At 34.1% G+C, this 18,835-nt stretch overlaps 1 protein-coding gene across 2 annotated transcripts in view; it reads left to right on the forward strand.

The window, feature by feature from the left end:
• SPATA17 (spermatogenesis associated 17) overlaps positions 1-18,835 on the forward strand; it is an 81,401-nt gene that overhangs the window by 7,174 nt on the left and 55,392 nt on the right. The window contains exons 4-5 of one of the 2 annotated variants that reach the window (XM_015857265.3): positions 3,283-3,333; positions 9,583-9,686. In XM_015857265.3, coding sequence (XP_015712751.2) covers positions 3,283-3,333; positions 9,583-9,686 — 155 coding nt within the window. The remainder of the gene's footprint in view (positions 1-3,282; positions 3,334-9,582; positions 9,687-18,835) is intronic. The other variant, XM_085542948.1, reaches the window with a different exon arrangement.

Raw genomic sequence — 18,835 nt, forward strand, 5'->3', positions numbered from 1 at the left:
CATTTGTTACTCCTCTAGTGCCTCTTCTGTTAACATTCATTAACTTAATAAAAAAATCTATTTATAGAGTTTACGCTACCAAAGCTATGGAGCTTTCTATATTATAGCAGCTTTGGTAAAAAGGTTTCTTTCTTAACATTAATATCAAGTTAAAATTAAGAACTGAGCTACTACTATAAGTTTCTTAATGCCTTTGTTACATTGGTAGTAGTAGGTTTTGAAAGTCTTAAAGTGCCTGGAGGAAAGGATGAGTTTTAAAACCAGGCAAACACCAAACCATGAATCAGACTGTATCTTTGTGTTCCATTTTATAATAGTTCCCAAAGACAAGAAATCGCCTGTTGAGGCAAATGGAATTCTAGCATTTCATTATTAAATGAAGTTGGCATGCACAATGGGCTTGTTTTCAGCTCCCTTTGGAAGAATATGTATATCTAAAAAGTATGTTACAGTAGATAGTTTGAAACCATCTTAAATTATTTAGCTTCAACTCAGTAGCCAGTTTTAAATTCCCAGATCAGCAGGAATTATTCAAACACTTATTTCTTTTATAAGAAAAGCACATTAACTCAGACCAAATGACTGTTCCTTCTCTATGTCTGTTTGCAGTCACAGTTCTGGGTCTTTGAAATTGTCTGCTCGTATTATCTGTATAAATGCAAAGAAAATAGTAATGATGATCAGAAAATATTTGTAAGTGATCTCCAAACATGTTTCTAAATAGTAAAAAAAGGGAAAGATAAAGCATCATGCAGCAGTTCATACACAAAAAGATTCAATTTTGGAATCATAGCCTTTAAAGTGAATTAGTAGGGAGATCTGTTCATAAATCTCAAAGGCAGATACAAACACTACATAGTGGAAGTGGTGGTTCATGTGGATGGGATTATGAGATAGTTCTTCCCAGAGAGTCAGCATGAAAATGTAGCCTTGGAATTGGTGTCCAGTGATATGATGAGAAGCAACGATCACAAACAGAAATGCAGAAAGTTGCATGAGAAAAGTGGGCATAAGCAGGTGTCTTCTGGATAAGAGAGGACGTTGTATTCAAAGCTGTTTTGTTTACTAGGAAAGTATGTGAATACATACTTGAACTGAAGCATGAAATAATGCTTATGCTTTTGTGAATAGGGATAAACACATTGTCCATCACTTGTAAAAGCAGAGTTTACTGTTTTGTATTCTAATCAAGATTAGATCAGAATTTACAGGAGAGGCTAACTGTGAAACAAAACGATATGAGCAATTCTCCATTTGACTGATTTGTGATTTAGAGCAACGCTGAATAAAAGGAGGGATGTGTAATTCCCTTTCTGTTATGAGTGATTGTGTTGAGTAGTGGCAGTGTAAGGCACAGATTTGTCATGCCTCTGTGAGGTGTATTCGCACTCTAGCTGTCTGTAAATGTCATAGGGAGGTGCATTTGCAGAGCTCTTCAGTACTTCACTAAGTTCAGAGGGAAAGTGATCCCACTTTCTTTCAGTACCAATGACATAAGGAGCTCAGTGATGATAAGTTAGGTTCTGCAGTGAATTAGAGTGCCTTCAAACCAAAGTGCTCAAGGCCTTCAAGCATGAGGGAAAAAAAAAAAAAAAAAGTATCAGATTGGTTAATTTAATCACTGATGGAGAGAAATCCTTTATCATATTTAAGCTATTTGGTGGTACTACAACTCTTACTTTCTCTTCCAAAGAAAGAAAAGATGATCTGCAAAGCAAAATGATACCAATTTAATTGAAGTGTTTAATAATATACTTAGCTGTGGTAAACATTTCAGTCCAATATCTACAGTTAGCATCACTTAGAAAGTAGTTACGTAGAGAAAAGTGAAGGCAGAGCCTGCTATTTGTTCTAATTCATGCATTTGGAACTGTGATTCCCTCAAAAATATATATAAACATAGTTGTGTATATGCATATACATATATAAGGGAAACTTGGGAAACTTTTTTTTTTTTTTAGATTTAGCAGTTTTGCATTTTTCTTTCATATAGGAAATATATTTACTCCTGTATCTATTACTAGTAGATTGGTATGATATTAAAGTGAGCATTTAAAATGCACCTTAATTAAACTGCAGGAATTATGCCTTGCTTAATGTAATGAAGAAAAAGAATTTAAAATGAAGTAGCATCATTGTGTTCATTTGTAAATAACATATTGCAGCCAACTGTTTCTTAATTGCCCAGACTGTTGATAAATAATCCAGTCCTGCTGCTCTCCACAGACAATTTGCTTTGGATCAGACTAGGCAATTCAAATAACACTAATTACAGTGAAACCCTTTTATAGTGAATTCCTGTTTGCCATGGGGGAGAAAATCACTATATCAGGGGAAAGCACTTTTGCCTTTGATTTGTGCCTAAAACACGAGAAAAACATAAAAGCTGCATGTTGTGCTAAATAAAGGACATACTCTTGCATTCAAAGTACTTATATTTTACTTTTTATGATACAATTGTGAATTATGTTCATTTTGCATTTGTAATTAGAGGGCGGAACAGATGTGAAAGCTTAGTTTAAAGTGATGTATCCATTAAAATAACCTATGCTGCCAAGTGATTGCTTAGTATAATAGGGGATTCGTTCACTATGAGAGGAATTCTACTTTATTGGAAGGAAACCAGGACTTCAGGAAATGTTTTCTATATCAGGGGATTCACTGTAACATGGTATCATTGTATTTATGATTTTATGATGTTAAAATGAATATTAAATGAAACAAAATTCCCAAGGATTACTCAGGAGACAGCTAAGTACATAACATTTAGTACAGATGGTTGGAAGGCACAATTTTGCTCCATCACTGCATCCGTATCCTTGAACGATTTCGACTGAAGACAGCATTTCTTTGAATTTTTCATTAAACCAGACGTCTTGAAATATGAATTCCTTTTATGTTTCTGTGAGTTTTGGCTAAAAGAACCCCAGTGAATAAATCATACAATACTATGTGTCACCAGCACTTGTGAATATTTCTGCTTTGTTATTCTACTCTCAGTAGAGCACCATTGATTATCAAACTCAGCGGAGAGCATTTTATGATCATATATCTCCATTAGCTCCTAGTTTGACTACCATAGATTTTTCTGGTTAAGCCTGCATTATGTATTAGGAAGCCTATCTCTTCAATACAAAGTTTGATTTTATTCTCTCTAAGTCTAGGACTCTTATTATGTATTATGTATAAAGATTCTTATCTTTTATATGTAAAAATAGGAGCACTGTCTTTGTGTTAACTGAAATATATGCCATCTTTTTTTTCTTTTTCCTTGATTCACAGACAGCATATTTTATTATGAAGATGAATTTCTACAATGAAATGGCTGTCAGGGTAAATATTTCTTCACTTGTTAAACAAATGAAAAGTCAATTGTGCTCCGAATTTGCTTTTAATAAAATGAGCAAACCAGAATAATATACACTTGATTGATATGCTGATGGCAACAGTGGGAAATAGTACTTAGTTAAAAATTAAAGTTACTCTCAGTAGTCTGGGTTATATTTGAAAACTGTAGCTGAATTGAAGGCATTTGTGTGTGTCTTGCCCCTCTGAAATGTTCATTGTACCTTGCCATATATGATGATAAAACACTCTGCCTGGGAGTATTCTTACAAATGTAGACATTTATTTAAAATTCTGACAAACAATAGAAGTGTAATGTTCATTAAAGTAGCGTTGCTTATTCTTTCATTAATACATTACAAATGGTGCATCGAATATCAGAAGAGTTACTTTGTACTGGATGAGTTCATTGCCAGACATAGGTTAGAGCTGCTCTGATCTCATTGATGATATTTTGAGGGATTTCTGCTAGACGAAGAAGTGAGTAAACAGTCCTTGAAGTTTAATAAATATACAGTTGTCATGGGAAAGCTGCAAAATATATTAAACTAAAATTTGCACTTTTTTCCTGAACTCAGGATCTGTATTTGAACAAATAAAGCAAACAAGATAAGGACATGAGATAATCCTTGAGATGAAATCTTTATGCCTCCTTCACTTCTTCTATTTTGTGGGGGGGAAAAAAAAAAAAAAAACACAAAAAAACAAAAACCAAACCAAATCTGCTTTACTTTAAAGGTCTATATCTCTCCAGGCAAGGCATATTACATTTTCGATTCTACCAAATGTAGGGATGTGATGGAGTAGGAGTAACCCAGGGAGATTCTTGTAAAGTGGAAAGATCCCCAGAACTGTGGCCTTTCTTGTCTCCCAGATAAGTCAGAATCAAATGTTGTGTCATTAGATTCTCATCAGGTTTTTGACTTGATGGTGTTTCCCTCAAAAGCACAAGAATCTTACATTCAGTGTATTTTAGAGAGCTAAACGTGTTTTACAGCAATCTAATTGTTCAAAAAATGTACTTATTTCCTTTAGTTTCTTCTTTAGCTAGCTGGCTTGCAACTATTCCATAGAGGGTAAATGCTACATACTCATGCAGTTAAAATCTGTGGGAAACATATGGTGCAAGTCCTCTCTCAAAAGTTTGCTATGTACTTTTAGAAGGCACATAAAGACAAAATTTCAAAGGTAATTACATATTCTAGTCAACTAGTGTTTTGCATTTGGTCATTCATTTTGAAATTGAATGTGTTCTCATTCATTTGTAATGGAAATATAATGTTGAATCATTAGGTGATATAAATCTTCAAAGTGGCATTTTTTCAGTCGTCCTTTTCTTTAATGGAAATTTAAATCAGTAGAAAACAAGAGAACAGACCATTATTTCTTTGCAAATATCAGAATCCAATTCTCATCTCTCTGTATGTTTTGCAGCCGCATCTACAGAGCAGATTTAAAATGCTACAATTCTGAAACACTGAATGTGGGGGTTTTTTTGCCATTATCTGGTTACTGAGGAGCTAACTGAAATGCAGAACAACAGCATTGAAGGCCTGTTGAGTTTGTGCTAGGAAATTGTATGGTCAAAATTTGAATTTCCTAAGCCAACAGTGCCTTGCGTTTACACATAATGGACTTGATTCACAATTAAAATGCCTCAGTGTTTTGAAAATATAACAATAGCTGTATATATTTTTGTATTAGATTACTTACTTTTGCTTCATAATATTATTAAATGATTTATTTTGGTTTCCAGTCACTGTTTGGAAAGATGTTTTTGATTTTGATATTAGAATTATTGCACATGCTCATAGTTTTGATGTCAGTCTACATCTCTGTCTCCCTGTATTGCATTTACTTGTAACCAGAACCATCAGTTCCACCGTTCTAGGTTAAAAGAAAGAACTCGTTTTAATTAATTTTACTTTTGAGCACTTCTTTGCAGCATGATTCTCCCTCTTAAAAGATTTAAGATGCTATAAATTTTCGGCTGCAAAAATAATCCCTGCGAAAAAAAATATTTTCATGAGCAGATGGCTTTTGATATATCAAGGTTTTGCCATTTGTTTTAGTGCTTAAAATAAATGTTATTTATAAGACCACTTACATTTTGATGTTACTTAATGAGGAATATGCATCATTGATTTGACTAGCTTAAGAGGTCATTTAGAACTTGCCCGTTAACAAGCTGTAATCTGCTGAGCACACAATGACTTTGTTTAAAATTATCTGTTCAGTGCTGATCAATGACAATAATTGTTTTGTACCAATCACTGTTGAAACTTGCTAATTACTTTGAAGGGCATAGACACTTGCCTCTTGTTTTCCAAGAAATTTTAAAACATTCACCTTGGAATTAAAAAGAAATATAGTTGCAATACTTCACAAGTCACTCCAAAAGTAATGCCTCCTGTTATTTCCCTGGAAACTATAGTAGATACAAATAGCACAATAACATAGAGCAAATTCTCGGCTACAAAACACTATTTTTCAACATGGTTACCACCATTGGCTTTGTCAATTTGCTAGTGATGAACAAGAGCCTGTATACCATGCTTGTAAAAATCTCACTGGCTGAGATGACCCACACTTTCAAAGCTGCTATGATAGCAACACTGTTTGAAAAATGTTGCCTGTCCCTGTTTCATCATCCAAAACAGATGAAAGACAGAAGGCACTAAATTGTGATGTTGAGTTACTATCAAGATAACATTTGTCTTTTATTATAAAACCAAACGTTTAGAATGTTCAAATTACAAGTGAGAGCATCATCAGTGTAGATGTGTAAAGTATTATTTTCCAAAGAGATTAGTCACACATTGTGACACACATAATTAATGTAGTAGAAATCAGCAAGTGCTACTCCTAAAGTAATTTTATTATGTTAGTGCATGATAGCAGAGGTGGATGTTGGTGACATGGCAGTAGAGGCCGAATATTCCTACCAATATTCCATTGCATTTTGTTGCTGTAAGACAGATGGCAGCAGAGGGGCAGCCTGACAAAATGGCGTCTGACATGGAAGTGCATGTGAAACCAAAGAGGTGGAATTTAATTCTTCCATGTGGAAAAAATGGCTTCCATCGACATTCATCAATGTTTGCCAAACATTTATGGAGACCAAACAGTGGCTGTGAGCACACTGAATTGGTGGATAATGAGTTTCAGCAATGGTGACAGTGATGTGAAAGACGAGCTGCTTACTGAATGGCCAAGCAATTATTAACAAACACAGCACCCATGCTCTCGTTCATCACTTGTGAAAATGCGTAGCTAATGATAGTGATTATATTCAAAAATTGTGTTTTGTAGCTGCAAATTTGTTCTATCAAATAGTTTTAATGTGCTTTTTATAACAGTTGTAATTTCCGTGGAAACAATGTTTCCGTAGGAGACACAACTTCTGGAACAACTTACGTAGCATAAAATATTTTGTGATATAATGCATGTTTCTTTCCTGTGATTCGTTCAGTGGGGTCATTCTAGACAGACAGTGGTATATATAAAGGTAGAATGTGATGTTTAATTGGTGTACTGAGCCTATTGGAGATAATTACAGGTTTATATAATTTTACTCTTTTGTCTTCCATTTGAGTTTTGATCCTTTAACCCACAAATATCCAGTTCTGCATTTATAGCTGGAAGTGAAGACTGTCAGAAATAGTTTCAAAGGGACCATAATCCTGCATTAATGAGCACACAGCTATATGGGAGCCAAGTTACTCTTGTTGAGAAATATTGAAGCCAAACAGAGAAACAAAGATCCTTATTCACATGCAAAGGATTTTGCTTAATCCCACATCTCTGAAGGCATGCTCATTCTTTCCTCTTTCTATATCCCTTTTTAACCCAATGCACTTGTGTATGAGAAAGGGAGTTGTAAAGACTATGAAATTTACTACAGTTTGTGCATAGAAAGCGTGTTTAGTGTGAACATTTCTTGCTCCCATGTTCACTTGATTAAACAACATTTATTTATATCAATGACTACAGGTTGAACTCTTTTTTTCATGTATTTATTAAAAACAAAGAAATAACACATAGGAAAAAGAAAACACCAGCTTTTTATATTAGTTTTGAGTCTCATTTAAGAAGAGAGAAAAAGCGCAGTGATGCTCAAAGGGAATGCTAACACTAAAAGTGAATGTTATTTCTCATACCTTTAGTGAATTGTTTTACTTTTTTTGTGATATATCACTCAAAGACTTACTGAAAGCTTTCCTGTGATAGTTATTACAACTTACATAAAGAAATAATCATAACTGATGATAGAATAGGTCTAGATAGACTAGATCAGTTCAGACTAAATGCTTGTTTTTACTTTAAACAGTTGTTTTTTCTTTTGTGCTTGAAAAATGACACTAGAGACAGTGTTTAAAATTATGCAGTTGTTAATCGATCTCCATATAGATGGTTCCAGTTTGTTACTGTTTTCAGAGCAGAAAATGGTGTCAGTTGCAAAATTGCAGTAACTTTTGTCAGTTACCACAGTTAGTGATGCAGAGTTCAACCGCAGAGGAACTGGAAGGGGTAGAGACAGTTTTGCCTGTTTCCTAAAGGCTCTGCCAAAACTTGAAGATGAAGTCACTGTGAGCAAAGTCTGATTTGTGATTTGGCCAAGTGGCAGCTTTTTTTCCCCTTGTTTTCTTTCCCAAATCAAGAACAGTTCATGATTCTCTTTCTGCCTCTTCTGCATTATGCTACTTTGGAATAAAAATTAGGGAAAGAAAACAGTCGAAAGCAACAACAGAGTAGCAAAAGAGGGATTTACTCCACTTACAAAGTCCTAGCTTGGTTCTAAGAAAAGTTGATCCAAAAGGAAAAGAAGAAAAGTGTTCCTTGTAGATACAGTGAAGAGTTGCATTTCTTAAATCATTTAGTAGCCAGAGGCCCAGGGAAAAGGAGAGTTCTTGGTAAATCTCAGTGTTCTTCTTTTCAGTGCATCTGGTGATGGCTTCTTAACTGTGGAGTTCCTCCTTGATAGTAAGACCTCAGACTATATTTATTTAGTGGATTTTGCTGTTCTGCTGTTGTCTCATAACATTTCAAAGCTGCAAAGGTCATGAGGTGTGAGCTGGAGCGGGAATAAAGTAAGGCAAAACTGAAGATGGAAATCGAGAAATTAATTTTAAAATACATTTAGAAGCAAAAGAAACAATGCAAAGAAGAAATTAAAGAATATTTTATAAGTAGATAAATTCAAGGGTGGAAGAATGTAAATAAAGAGAAATTCAGACAGTGAGGACAGAGAAAAAGTTTGTAAATCTTTTTTTGAAATGTACTGATACAAAATACACTGATCTGTTACAATATAGGTAATGAAGACTGAAAACAGCCCTCAGCATGACCGAAAAGAAGTTATATTTTCTAGCAGCATCAGTAAATGTGATGCAGTATAGAGGGATAGATATGACTAGCAAATGGCAGTAGTGATAATACTTCCCTTTTCACAAAACATACAGCCAGTAAACCTGTAATCACTTCAGAAACATCATAATTATCATTTTCATGTATGAGGGAAATTTTAAACTGTTTTGTTAAACTAAATACTTGGGAAGAGCCAGGCTGAACTGTCTATTTTTGAAACTGATGCAATTTAAATACATCAAGCTGAATTCTTTCTCATGAACGACACTACATAATTTCTGTTCTTACTACAGTACAAGGACTAACTACAGAAAAGAGGTTACCTTTTCTGTTTTAAGCTTCATCTGTTAGGCAGAAGGAATAGGATTTTGTGAGTAGGTTGTAATTAATGTGTAATAGACGCACATCATCTTGCATGGGAAAGACTGACAGTTCATAAATGATGGTTTCAGAAATCCTCATTCACTGAGGAAATGGGAGTTTTCCATTCAGTTTACAACATATCCAGAGCACAAAAGAGTGTAAAGATGCTGTAACTTCAAAAAAAGGCTCCACTTCTTTTTACCATTCTGACATGAAGCAATGCCACTGGCAGCAGCAGATGTTTCTTAACAACATAAACAGATGCAACATAAACAGTTACTTAAAATTTGATATTATTTGTTGATGTTGGCATTTAATAGTAAATTCATATCACCGTTTAACTACAATCTGTTACATCTTACCTGCAGTTTCTTAACTTAAAGACAGTGATGTCGCTTCTTGATATTGCCTTTAAGGACATGCTATTTTGGGGGAAATATAAGTTATTTAATACACATAAAAACTTTCAATTTGAAATATACTAAAAAAAGTTTTTATTTCTTGTAGATTCAGAAAACATGGAGAGGATATTATGTCCGAAAATATACCCATAATTACTACGCACTGAAGAAGTACCTGGAAGCTGTTTCTCTTAACAATGAAATTGTCAGGTAAAGATAAAAACTTTATGTGGTAGAACCTTAATTTTCTTTTCTTTTACTTGGAAAAAAAAATATGTTGCTAATTAAACTGGAAGTGTAGGATCCCTTCCGCTATCAAATATATGTGTACATTTCAGTCATAAGTCTCTGTAATTCTAGTCCTGTGCATGTTGTGCCACATTCTGCTCTCATTTTGACTGTCATGAATTCTAATTTCTTTAAATTAATTGGAAATACCTGGCTTGTACCAGGTTAATAAAAGAGAATTTGCCTCTTCACCCATATTCAAAACAAATAAATCATTATGCTATAAATGTGATCTGTTGAACTGGATTTTTTGTTGTTGTTGTTATTTTGTTTTGAAAATTGATTATTGACAAAGAATGAAAGTGTACATTTGAGTCTAAGTTACGTTCGTGAGCCACTGTTTGAATATTATTTTACTTTAATTGTTATTTAGCTGTACTCAAGTTCTTACAATCATTCGGGAAAAAATTAAGGCGCTGTTGTGTTGGTATTCTAGCTTCTCATGCTGGTTCATTGGTGACTTTACACTATAGAAGGAAGATCAATGTCTATTTAAGAAACAAAGAGGCTTGTGTTGTGAAGAGCAGGCCTGTAAAACAAAGGCTCATGTGGATTCTGTAGTAGGGTTAAGTATCAGAACATTCACAGCACATCAGAACCTCCTTAGGCTTAAAGTCTCTCAACAGAGCAAGTGTGGGCAGACGTTGGGGCTTAAGACACTAGTTTGGACACCGGGAAGTGACTCTCCTAATAGCTGCAGTAGAGATTCTTCTGTTAGATTTATGCCTAAAGCTGTTATCGTTACATATTTCTCTGTTTTATCTTCTCTTTCCCAGAACTTAAAATGAAAATTTTGTAACATAGAGGTTAATTATTTTTCCCTTCATCATTCACTGTCCTAATATGTGACAATTTCTACATATAACAGACAGAATACAGTCAAAATACTCACTGGCTGAATATAAGTATTACTTTCTCATTGAATGTGAAGAAGTATTGGACAGTTTTTGCCATGCATAAAGCTGAGTCAAATCTTTGCATGTAAATGTGAGGAATTCATATTTTAGGAAGTCTCATGTAGGTCACATGACTGAGACAATCAGAATTTTGTTACAGAAAACAGCATATGGAATTTCTGTATGTAAAACACAAATTATCCAACTTTCTTAAATGCTACATATTAATTTATATTATTTTTCCACAACCATTGTTAGTGCTGTTGGTGTCCTCTTCGTCACAGCATTAAAATAACTCCTGCATTACATTGTTTGATGTAATTAAATATAATGATACCTGCCTACCCTTAGCCTATTTAAATGTATTTTTGCACAGAATGTTAGATTACAACTCTGCAAAATTAGATTTTAAAAAATCTCTTCAACTGTATCTTCAAAACATCTGACATATCTTTTTGCTCAGAATTTCCTAGTATTTATTTCAGTTCATTAAAAAAATAGTGCTTATAATTGTATAGGTACTTAAATCAATGTGTTTGTTTTCTATAGCAGGTAAGTTGAATAATTTCAGGTGTTTGAAACTGTGTCAGAGTTGGTATGTATGAGCTCTTACTTGGCTATTGGTATGTTGATGCTAATTTGAATTCTGCCTTCTGAAATTTAGAGAATAGTTTTTAATTATCAGGTTAAAGAATAAAATAAAATCCGCCTTTCAGATTAAAAACCAAAAAGGTAAAAATGAGTTTTCTGGAAAATTTGGTCAAATAGAACATATCCTTTCAGTTTTAAAAATTCTTCACTTCTAAAGTCCGATCAAGAATTGCTGCAGTAATTTTTGCTCAGGTATATTTGAAAACTAATATGTATATTATCTTCAACATTCTTTTGATTAAATCTAACAGATGCTTAGTGAAGATCAGGTGTAGGCCCTCAGCCAAACAGATTTTTCCTGTCATTGGGCTAAGTTACTGCCAAATGCTTTGGCCCCAAGGTGGCCCAGTGTGTTTCCTACTAGGAATACTGAACAAGGTGAAGGAGGGATTCTCTGCATATTTGCATCCCCTACTATATCAAAGGGAGTGTACAACTTCATTGCTAAAAGGTATCTCTGTAGGTATCAAACATCTTTTGTTTGTTGCCTTCTCTCTCCTCTTTCCTCAGTTTTTTTTTTGTTTGTTTGTTTTTGGTTTTGGTTTTGGTTTTTTTCCCCATACAGGACATTTCTTTTACCAGGGGGTAATCTCATCTGATATCCACATCTTTACCTTCCAGCTTTAATACCATCTGGCCTTATTTAATAGCTGCCCTCATTTAGTAACTGGACCTTTATTATTTGTCTTTACTGTGAAAGTCTCTGGAGAAAGTAAACTTAATAGAAGCTGCCCCAGTTTAAAGCCATAGAGGGATGTAATTAAGTTTAACAGAAATTGATTTAACAGAAATTGACCTAAAATATAATTAAATAATAATAGTTATATTATGTGTGAGTTTACACACCTTAACAGACTGCTTTTCCTAACCTAAGATGCTATTTTTGTAAGAACTGGAGATAGCTGTCTGTTTTAGCTCCCAAACTGGCTGAAGAATAAAGGGCAAAATTAGTAAATTCAATGGCTGTAGAGTCTTCATAGAGTCCTAAGTTAAGAAGTGATTCATATAATCCCTTGACAGATGGCAAAAGAATGAATTTGAACACTAGGTTCTGTCTTCATGAGGGCATACCCAAAGTTTTCTCTACATTTGTATCATTTAGTTTCAGTGTAACTTTGAAATGAGTTTCATAGTCCTAAATTCTGAAGTTTGTACGAGGTTTCACAGAGTTGCAGAATGGCTGAGGCTGGCAGGGACTTCTGGACACCATCTGATCCCACCTTCCCCCCTCCCCCCCCCCCCCCCCCCCAACTCAAACAGGGCCATCCAGAGCAAATTGCCCAGTTTTTAGTCAAGGGAACTTTTGAGGATCTCTGAAAGGGAGACTCCACAACCTCTCTGTGCAACCTGTAGCAGTGTTCCATCAGGTGCAGGGTAAAGGCATGCTTCCTGGTGTTCACAGAGAACTTCCTGTTTGTGGAGAACTCCAGTTTGTGTCCAGTGTCTCTTGACTTGGCACTAGACACCACTGAAAACAGCCTGGTTTTAGGAACCTCTAAACCAACCAAGTAGGAAACATAGGCTTAATTTTTTTTTTTTTAATAGAATTCTGCTATGTAGATTTTTGTAATAATTCTTCATATGTTACAGTCATTTGTATTTGAATAAATGCCGATGCATACTGTATTCAGCCTCAATATGGATTAGTTGGATGGCTGCATGCATAAATGTATTAAAATTAATTCAGTTATTCTTCATTAAAATTACTATATTTCATGTTGAGGAAAAATACTTTGTTTTGAAACATTCTTAGAGCTACATTTAACATCTCTGAGACTTGGCAAAATTGTTACAAAGGGAAATGTGCCAAAAGCAATTAGCATAGACTGTAAGTCCATATGATTTGTTAGAATTTTGTTTTATGTGAAGCAGTTTCCAATCTATGATAAGCAAATGGACATAGCATAAATTAGCATCCTGGTGCCATTGTATCAAAATAATTTATGGATAATGTCAGTTGTCCAACTGTGTGATTAACTTACAGTTCTCTGTTTAAGGTTATCTACACACTGGCCTTTAAACTACAGTAAAGCAACTTTGCTGTATGTCAGGTGTGCAACTGGAGATAAGATTTTGGGATGTAGGACTCCTTTTGCTGATGAATGGCACCATTTAGTTTTTTCCTAGGTATACAGCTCAGTAAGATAGCACTATCAGAAAACTAGTAAAGCAGTGTCATGGTACTGGTGTAGGGGCTTCTTGTATAATCAAGGCAGGTAATTTAGTCTTTCTTTCCTATTGAATAAACACTGACTTCCAAATTACAGACTAAGACCAGAGTCTGTTTTTCACAAGAATCATGGTGTATGTAAGCACTGTTAACTCATGAATTTTACACGCTGACAAGATTGACACCATTTTTTTATTTTTCTTTTCTCTTTTCTTGTTGGCTCTTGTAGTGAAAAGGTCTTGAGTTGGCCCTTGTGTGTGACTTTCATGCAGGTTTGAATAGCTGCTCTATCAGCAGATTTGGAATCACAGTCATCATTAAAGCTTCTTCAGATAACACCAAGGAAATAGATAATGCAAAGCAATATGAATCACCTGCTTAATAATTCATATATTTAAAAATCCTTTATATAGTCTAATTTTCTATAATCCTATTGAACAGTGAAATATAGTAGTGTTGTATGTTGTTGGCAATCTAACCCAATGTTTAGCTTTTCTGCAAATCTGCTTGATTTTTAGCATGGAAAAAAGTAAGAGTATTGAGTTTATTCTTGATTACCGAAGCATTTCTGAGTTTTATTTACTTTTAACATGACAGGCACTTTGCTTCTTAAAACTTTTGAGGTATTGTTGTTTTCCTCAAGGAGGGCTTGAAATAAGTCATCTGTTGTCATACTAATATGAGGAGAACTTGTTTAGCCTCCATCTGTCTGATTATTTCTGATAAAGATAAGTCCAGGTGCTGGCTATTTTCTCAAGTGTCAAAGTATTTTGAAGAATGTATATATTGTCTTATAATTCAATTAAAATGTTCCTCCTCATTGACTGCAGAAGCAATTGATTCTGTAGTCTATTTTCAATTAGTGCCAAAACCTTTCAGACAGCTCCTTGGAGTTCTTGAAACAATGAAAAGCTCATTTTTGTAATGTTGTCTTTCACTTTATGCTTAATTATCTAATTTATCTCCAACCCATCTTCTCTTTCTTGTCTACAAAGATATCTAAAGGAAACAGATTATAGCTTTTACGCTATTTGCCTGTAATTAGAATTTTGTGAATGTAAACATATCCTGTCAGCTTTCTCTGGGAGCTATAGAAACAGAGGTGAGTGCCAAATATGCTTTCTTTCATTTGAATATTAATCTTGAGTGATAGTTCCTGTAACTTGAGCCATCTATGCCTTTTCCAGAGAATTTTAGCTGTGACTGCTATATGTGATAGGAAATATGGAACTAGAATCCCTGACGTTGTTCTTTGTGATCTGATCTAGTTTCCTCTGAACTACATCAAGATGTTTGCAGTAGCTTAACTGGGAATTAGACCAGAGAAAAGCTTTAAGAGAATCATTTTAAAGCATTATGTCTAGTTAGATTATCTACAGACATGTATATTGTTATTGCTGTTCATTCTGAAATGTGTTGTCCATGAAGAGCATTAAAAAAATCCATGACAAGTTAGTCCATTTTCAGGTCTTCCTTTTACTTACCTTTATAGATACTAACACAGGTGCATATAGCCATATGATTTTATACAAAATATGTGCTTATATTCCTATGGGCTTTCAATAATGCATTTTGCAAACCAAGACTTTTTAGATTAATTTTTTTTCTTCTTAGTTTGGTCATGAAATTGAAGTGAACTGGCTAAAGCTATAAAACAAGGAATATCTTATTTTAACTGCATAGGAAAATAATTTCTGATTGCACTGAGAATAAGGTAGGAAGCAGTATGATTACACAGAAAGCTAAATAGCTACATTTCTGGTGCAAATTCAGCTAGACATATCTCGGGTGTGTCTTATTCTATTTAGGCCTCTCTTGAGCAAATGATATTTTAGCCATTTCTGAGTAATACAGAACAATCTTTTCAGATAAACTTGACTAACCTAGGTAATGTAATTGGTTAGAATGTACTCTTTAAAAATATGAAGGCTGTTTTTTTCTCATGTATTTTGTATAGCAGTAAGCTCACTTGTTAGATTAAGGGGTTAAATATTAAGCTTTATTTCACTTATATCCAAAGCAAAATTTTTAATCTGAGTTTGTAGAAAGAAATTTTAGGTCCTGACATTCGGTCATTGAATTGCATTTATTTTGAACTAGGTGTCTTAAAATTATTTATAAAACATTTTTTACAGACTGACTAATCCTAGCATTTCATATTGTTCTATGAAGACAGGCTTCACAGTTTTATGTTTTGACTGAGGCAGTATCTTTGCTGTAAAATAAGTAGAAAAGGGGAAGAGTTACAGTTTCATTAAGCTCTAACATATCATTGACTGTCAGGTAGGTCTTGTTATGCTGTCCATCCTCATTTAACTATCCCACAAGATCTCTTAATGAAGTTAAGCCCCAAGTTCACTCCAGTAATTCTGTGGCAAGAGTTTGTGCAATGTAACAATTCATCACTTGTCAGGAAGGCACTTTTAGTTTATACATTTAATAAGGGCATCCTCTAGCTTGGTTAATTAGAAGTGAACAGTTTGCATATTTACTAAATGCGGAGTGTCATTGCCACCACGGCCTATTGCCTACATGAATTATTTCTCTATCTGCAATAAACAGCTGGGTAATTATTACTGCCATAATCAGATAAATTCCCTCTGTAAGGCTTTTCTTACATGGCAATTCTTTGAACTCATCCAAAGCTGAACAAAATTTATGAACTCCAGCAGCTAGGCTACTTTTTCATAGTCTAGTGTCCCTGTTCCCTATTTCAAGGACATGTAGAATACTATAAATATTGTGTAAATTAGGAGCATAAATATGATTACCTAAAGATTACATATTAATAAACTTGATTTTCAAAATACAATTTTCAGTTTGTAACTGATTAAATTATAGCAGTTCTGGTTTTATCTAATTGTAGAGACATGACAGGCCATCTATATACAGGCTGTACTCAGTTATCAGGGAAGAGCTGTACCACTTGAAGACTAAGGACTCTTGAGAAAGTGTATCAATATTTTTTCATGCATATTTTGGAGACCAATAAATGTTATCTGTTTAAGACACTAGAAAAATGACATTTTAAATGCCATCTACTCAACTAATTTAAGGAAGTACATTTGTCACTTAAAAAATGGTGGTTCTTTTGGTTTGCAACTTTCAGCTTAATAAGAAAGCATAAAATTTGAAAGTGTGAATTTGTTACCTTAGAAAATCAGACATTTTGTTTACTAAAGCAGTTTGTGTACAAATGGCTAACAAACTAATCTTGCTCTACACAGTCCAAATAGTCCGTCTCATGTGTAATTTCATCTCCAGATACATTAGTGAGTACTTGATTTACACATAGATCTTCAGCAGAATCTCTTGAAATTTAGCCTGTCTTTCTGTTTTCTGAAGAAACAAAAGAAAATCAAAAGTCATTACTCTTCCCCCCCCCCCCCCCCCCCCCAATAAAAACAAACAAACAAAAAATCTTTGAAGGTCAAATTTGCTTTTTTTTATTTTCTTCTAGTGATTCTCAGAATACTCTTCTGCTTTGAATCAGATGGTCTAGTCTGACATCAGATCCATCAATATCATATCCATCAACTAATTTATAACAATATTTATTTTAGTCCAGTAACCTTTGGTTAAACACAGTCTAGTTAAATTTGATATCTCCAAAAGACAGAACATACCATTTGTATACTATTGCAGAAGTTAATTATCTTATGTTCCATATTTCTGCTCTGAATTGCTTTAATTTCTTCTTTGAACCACTGCTCGTTTTTATATCTTCCTCTGATAGACTGAAAACTACTTAAATATCCAAAATCCATATATTTGTATAGCTATTTTTTGTTTGTTTTCTGTTTGATAAATAAATAAAAATAACCAAAATTTTTAGTCTGATGGATTTTCAGTTTGTGTATTAATTTATATACCTTTTCATCACTGGGTCATAGAAAAGTGAATCCTACTTGTAATACCCCTCTACAAGCCATAGTATAGTTCCACATACTATGAGCATGATTTTTTTTAAGCTGTGCAAACCATTTCCCTATTGTTATCCTCCTTTCAAATTCTTCATACTCTTCACCTTGTAGGGATAATTACATGAATCCATTAAGCTGTTTATCCTTGACAGTGAAGCTAAATCCCAGTTCTTTTACCTTGAACTTCATGGTTCCTGCTGTCTTCAAAACAAAGCAGCATAAGAGTGTTTAACAAAAGCAACATTTTCAACCTTTTTTCTCCAATTAGGCTGTTCTTTTATTGTCCAATTTACTAGCTGATTGAAAACATTCACAGCTTCAGGTAACAGACTGATATGATCTCCCAGGTGCCTGACACTCAAAGTGATCCAGTGCTTGTTAGCCTGCTTGTACTTAGTGTTTGTAGGCCTCACCAGCATTCACCTTTGGATTTATTTACTCAAAAAAGGATCTAGTACTCCAAGTAAAAGAATGATATACTTAGGTCTAGACCATAAAATCTAAACATCAGATGTACTCCTTCAGCATAAAAAAATGGATACCTAAATCTCTAATTGGCTGTACTGTTTTATGTAGAAGAAACAAAATTTCAGGTGATAGACTTTAATTCTGAGTGTCTCATCACCTAAAAAATGTCTGATTTTTGAGATCTTGATTACATAATATTTTCAATATATTCTTGCACTTCTGAATAATTGGGATCTAGCTGATAATTTCATATTGCTAATTAGCCACTGCTTTGAGTTGTGCTGCATATGAGTAATAACGCAGTACTTAAAAATATTAGATCTTTCCAAAAATGATTTCATTTGTTATGTTAAAAATTCAGTTCTCTTGTTATATTTCATAGTGTTTTATGCAGAAAAAATGACATCGCAGATGCTCAGGTGGTAACACAAACTCTACACTCGAATTTATTTGGGAATTTAAAAAGCCATCAGGTACAGTGAAAATCATTAGAGTGCTGTGAGATTTGGCATTACTGCTGTGCTCTACATAATGGGTCAATATATAAAAGCTCTCTCTGCCTTGCCACTGTAAGGCCTATTTCATGTGAACAATGTATACCAAACATATGCAGACTTTTAAATATCAAAGTAAGTAAAAAATGTGAGTCAGTCAGTAGGCTTTTCAGCCAAGTTGTTGCTTAAAGCCTTGAGAACGAAAATTAGCTGGTAACCTTTAGAAGTTATAGCATGGTTTTAAATCACCTAGTGTTGAATACTGTGTATATTGCCAAGTGCCATGTATTAAGGTAAAATAAATACATACATGTGTCCCATATACTGTCCTGCACTGCAGTAGAAAGGTAACAGCTTAAATGAGGGTGTGTTTTTGTATTAGGAACAACTTAGCTGCAACTGCATAGCATAGCAGTGTGCTTTCCTGTAGTTATTACTGTGCAGATGGTAGCATGCACAGTCTGCTGGG

Source organism: Coturnix japonica, chromosome 3 (assembly GCF_054131305.1).
Source record: "Coturnix japonica strain WE chromosome 3, WE-NBRP24, whole genome shotgun sequence".
Classification (NCBI taxonomy): domain Eukaryota; kingdom Metazoa; phylum Chordata; class Aves; order Galliformes; family Phasianidae; genus Coturnix; species Coturnix japonica.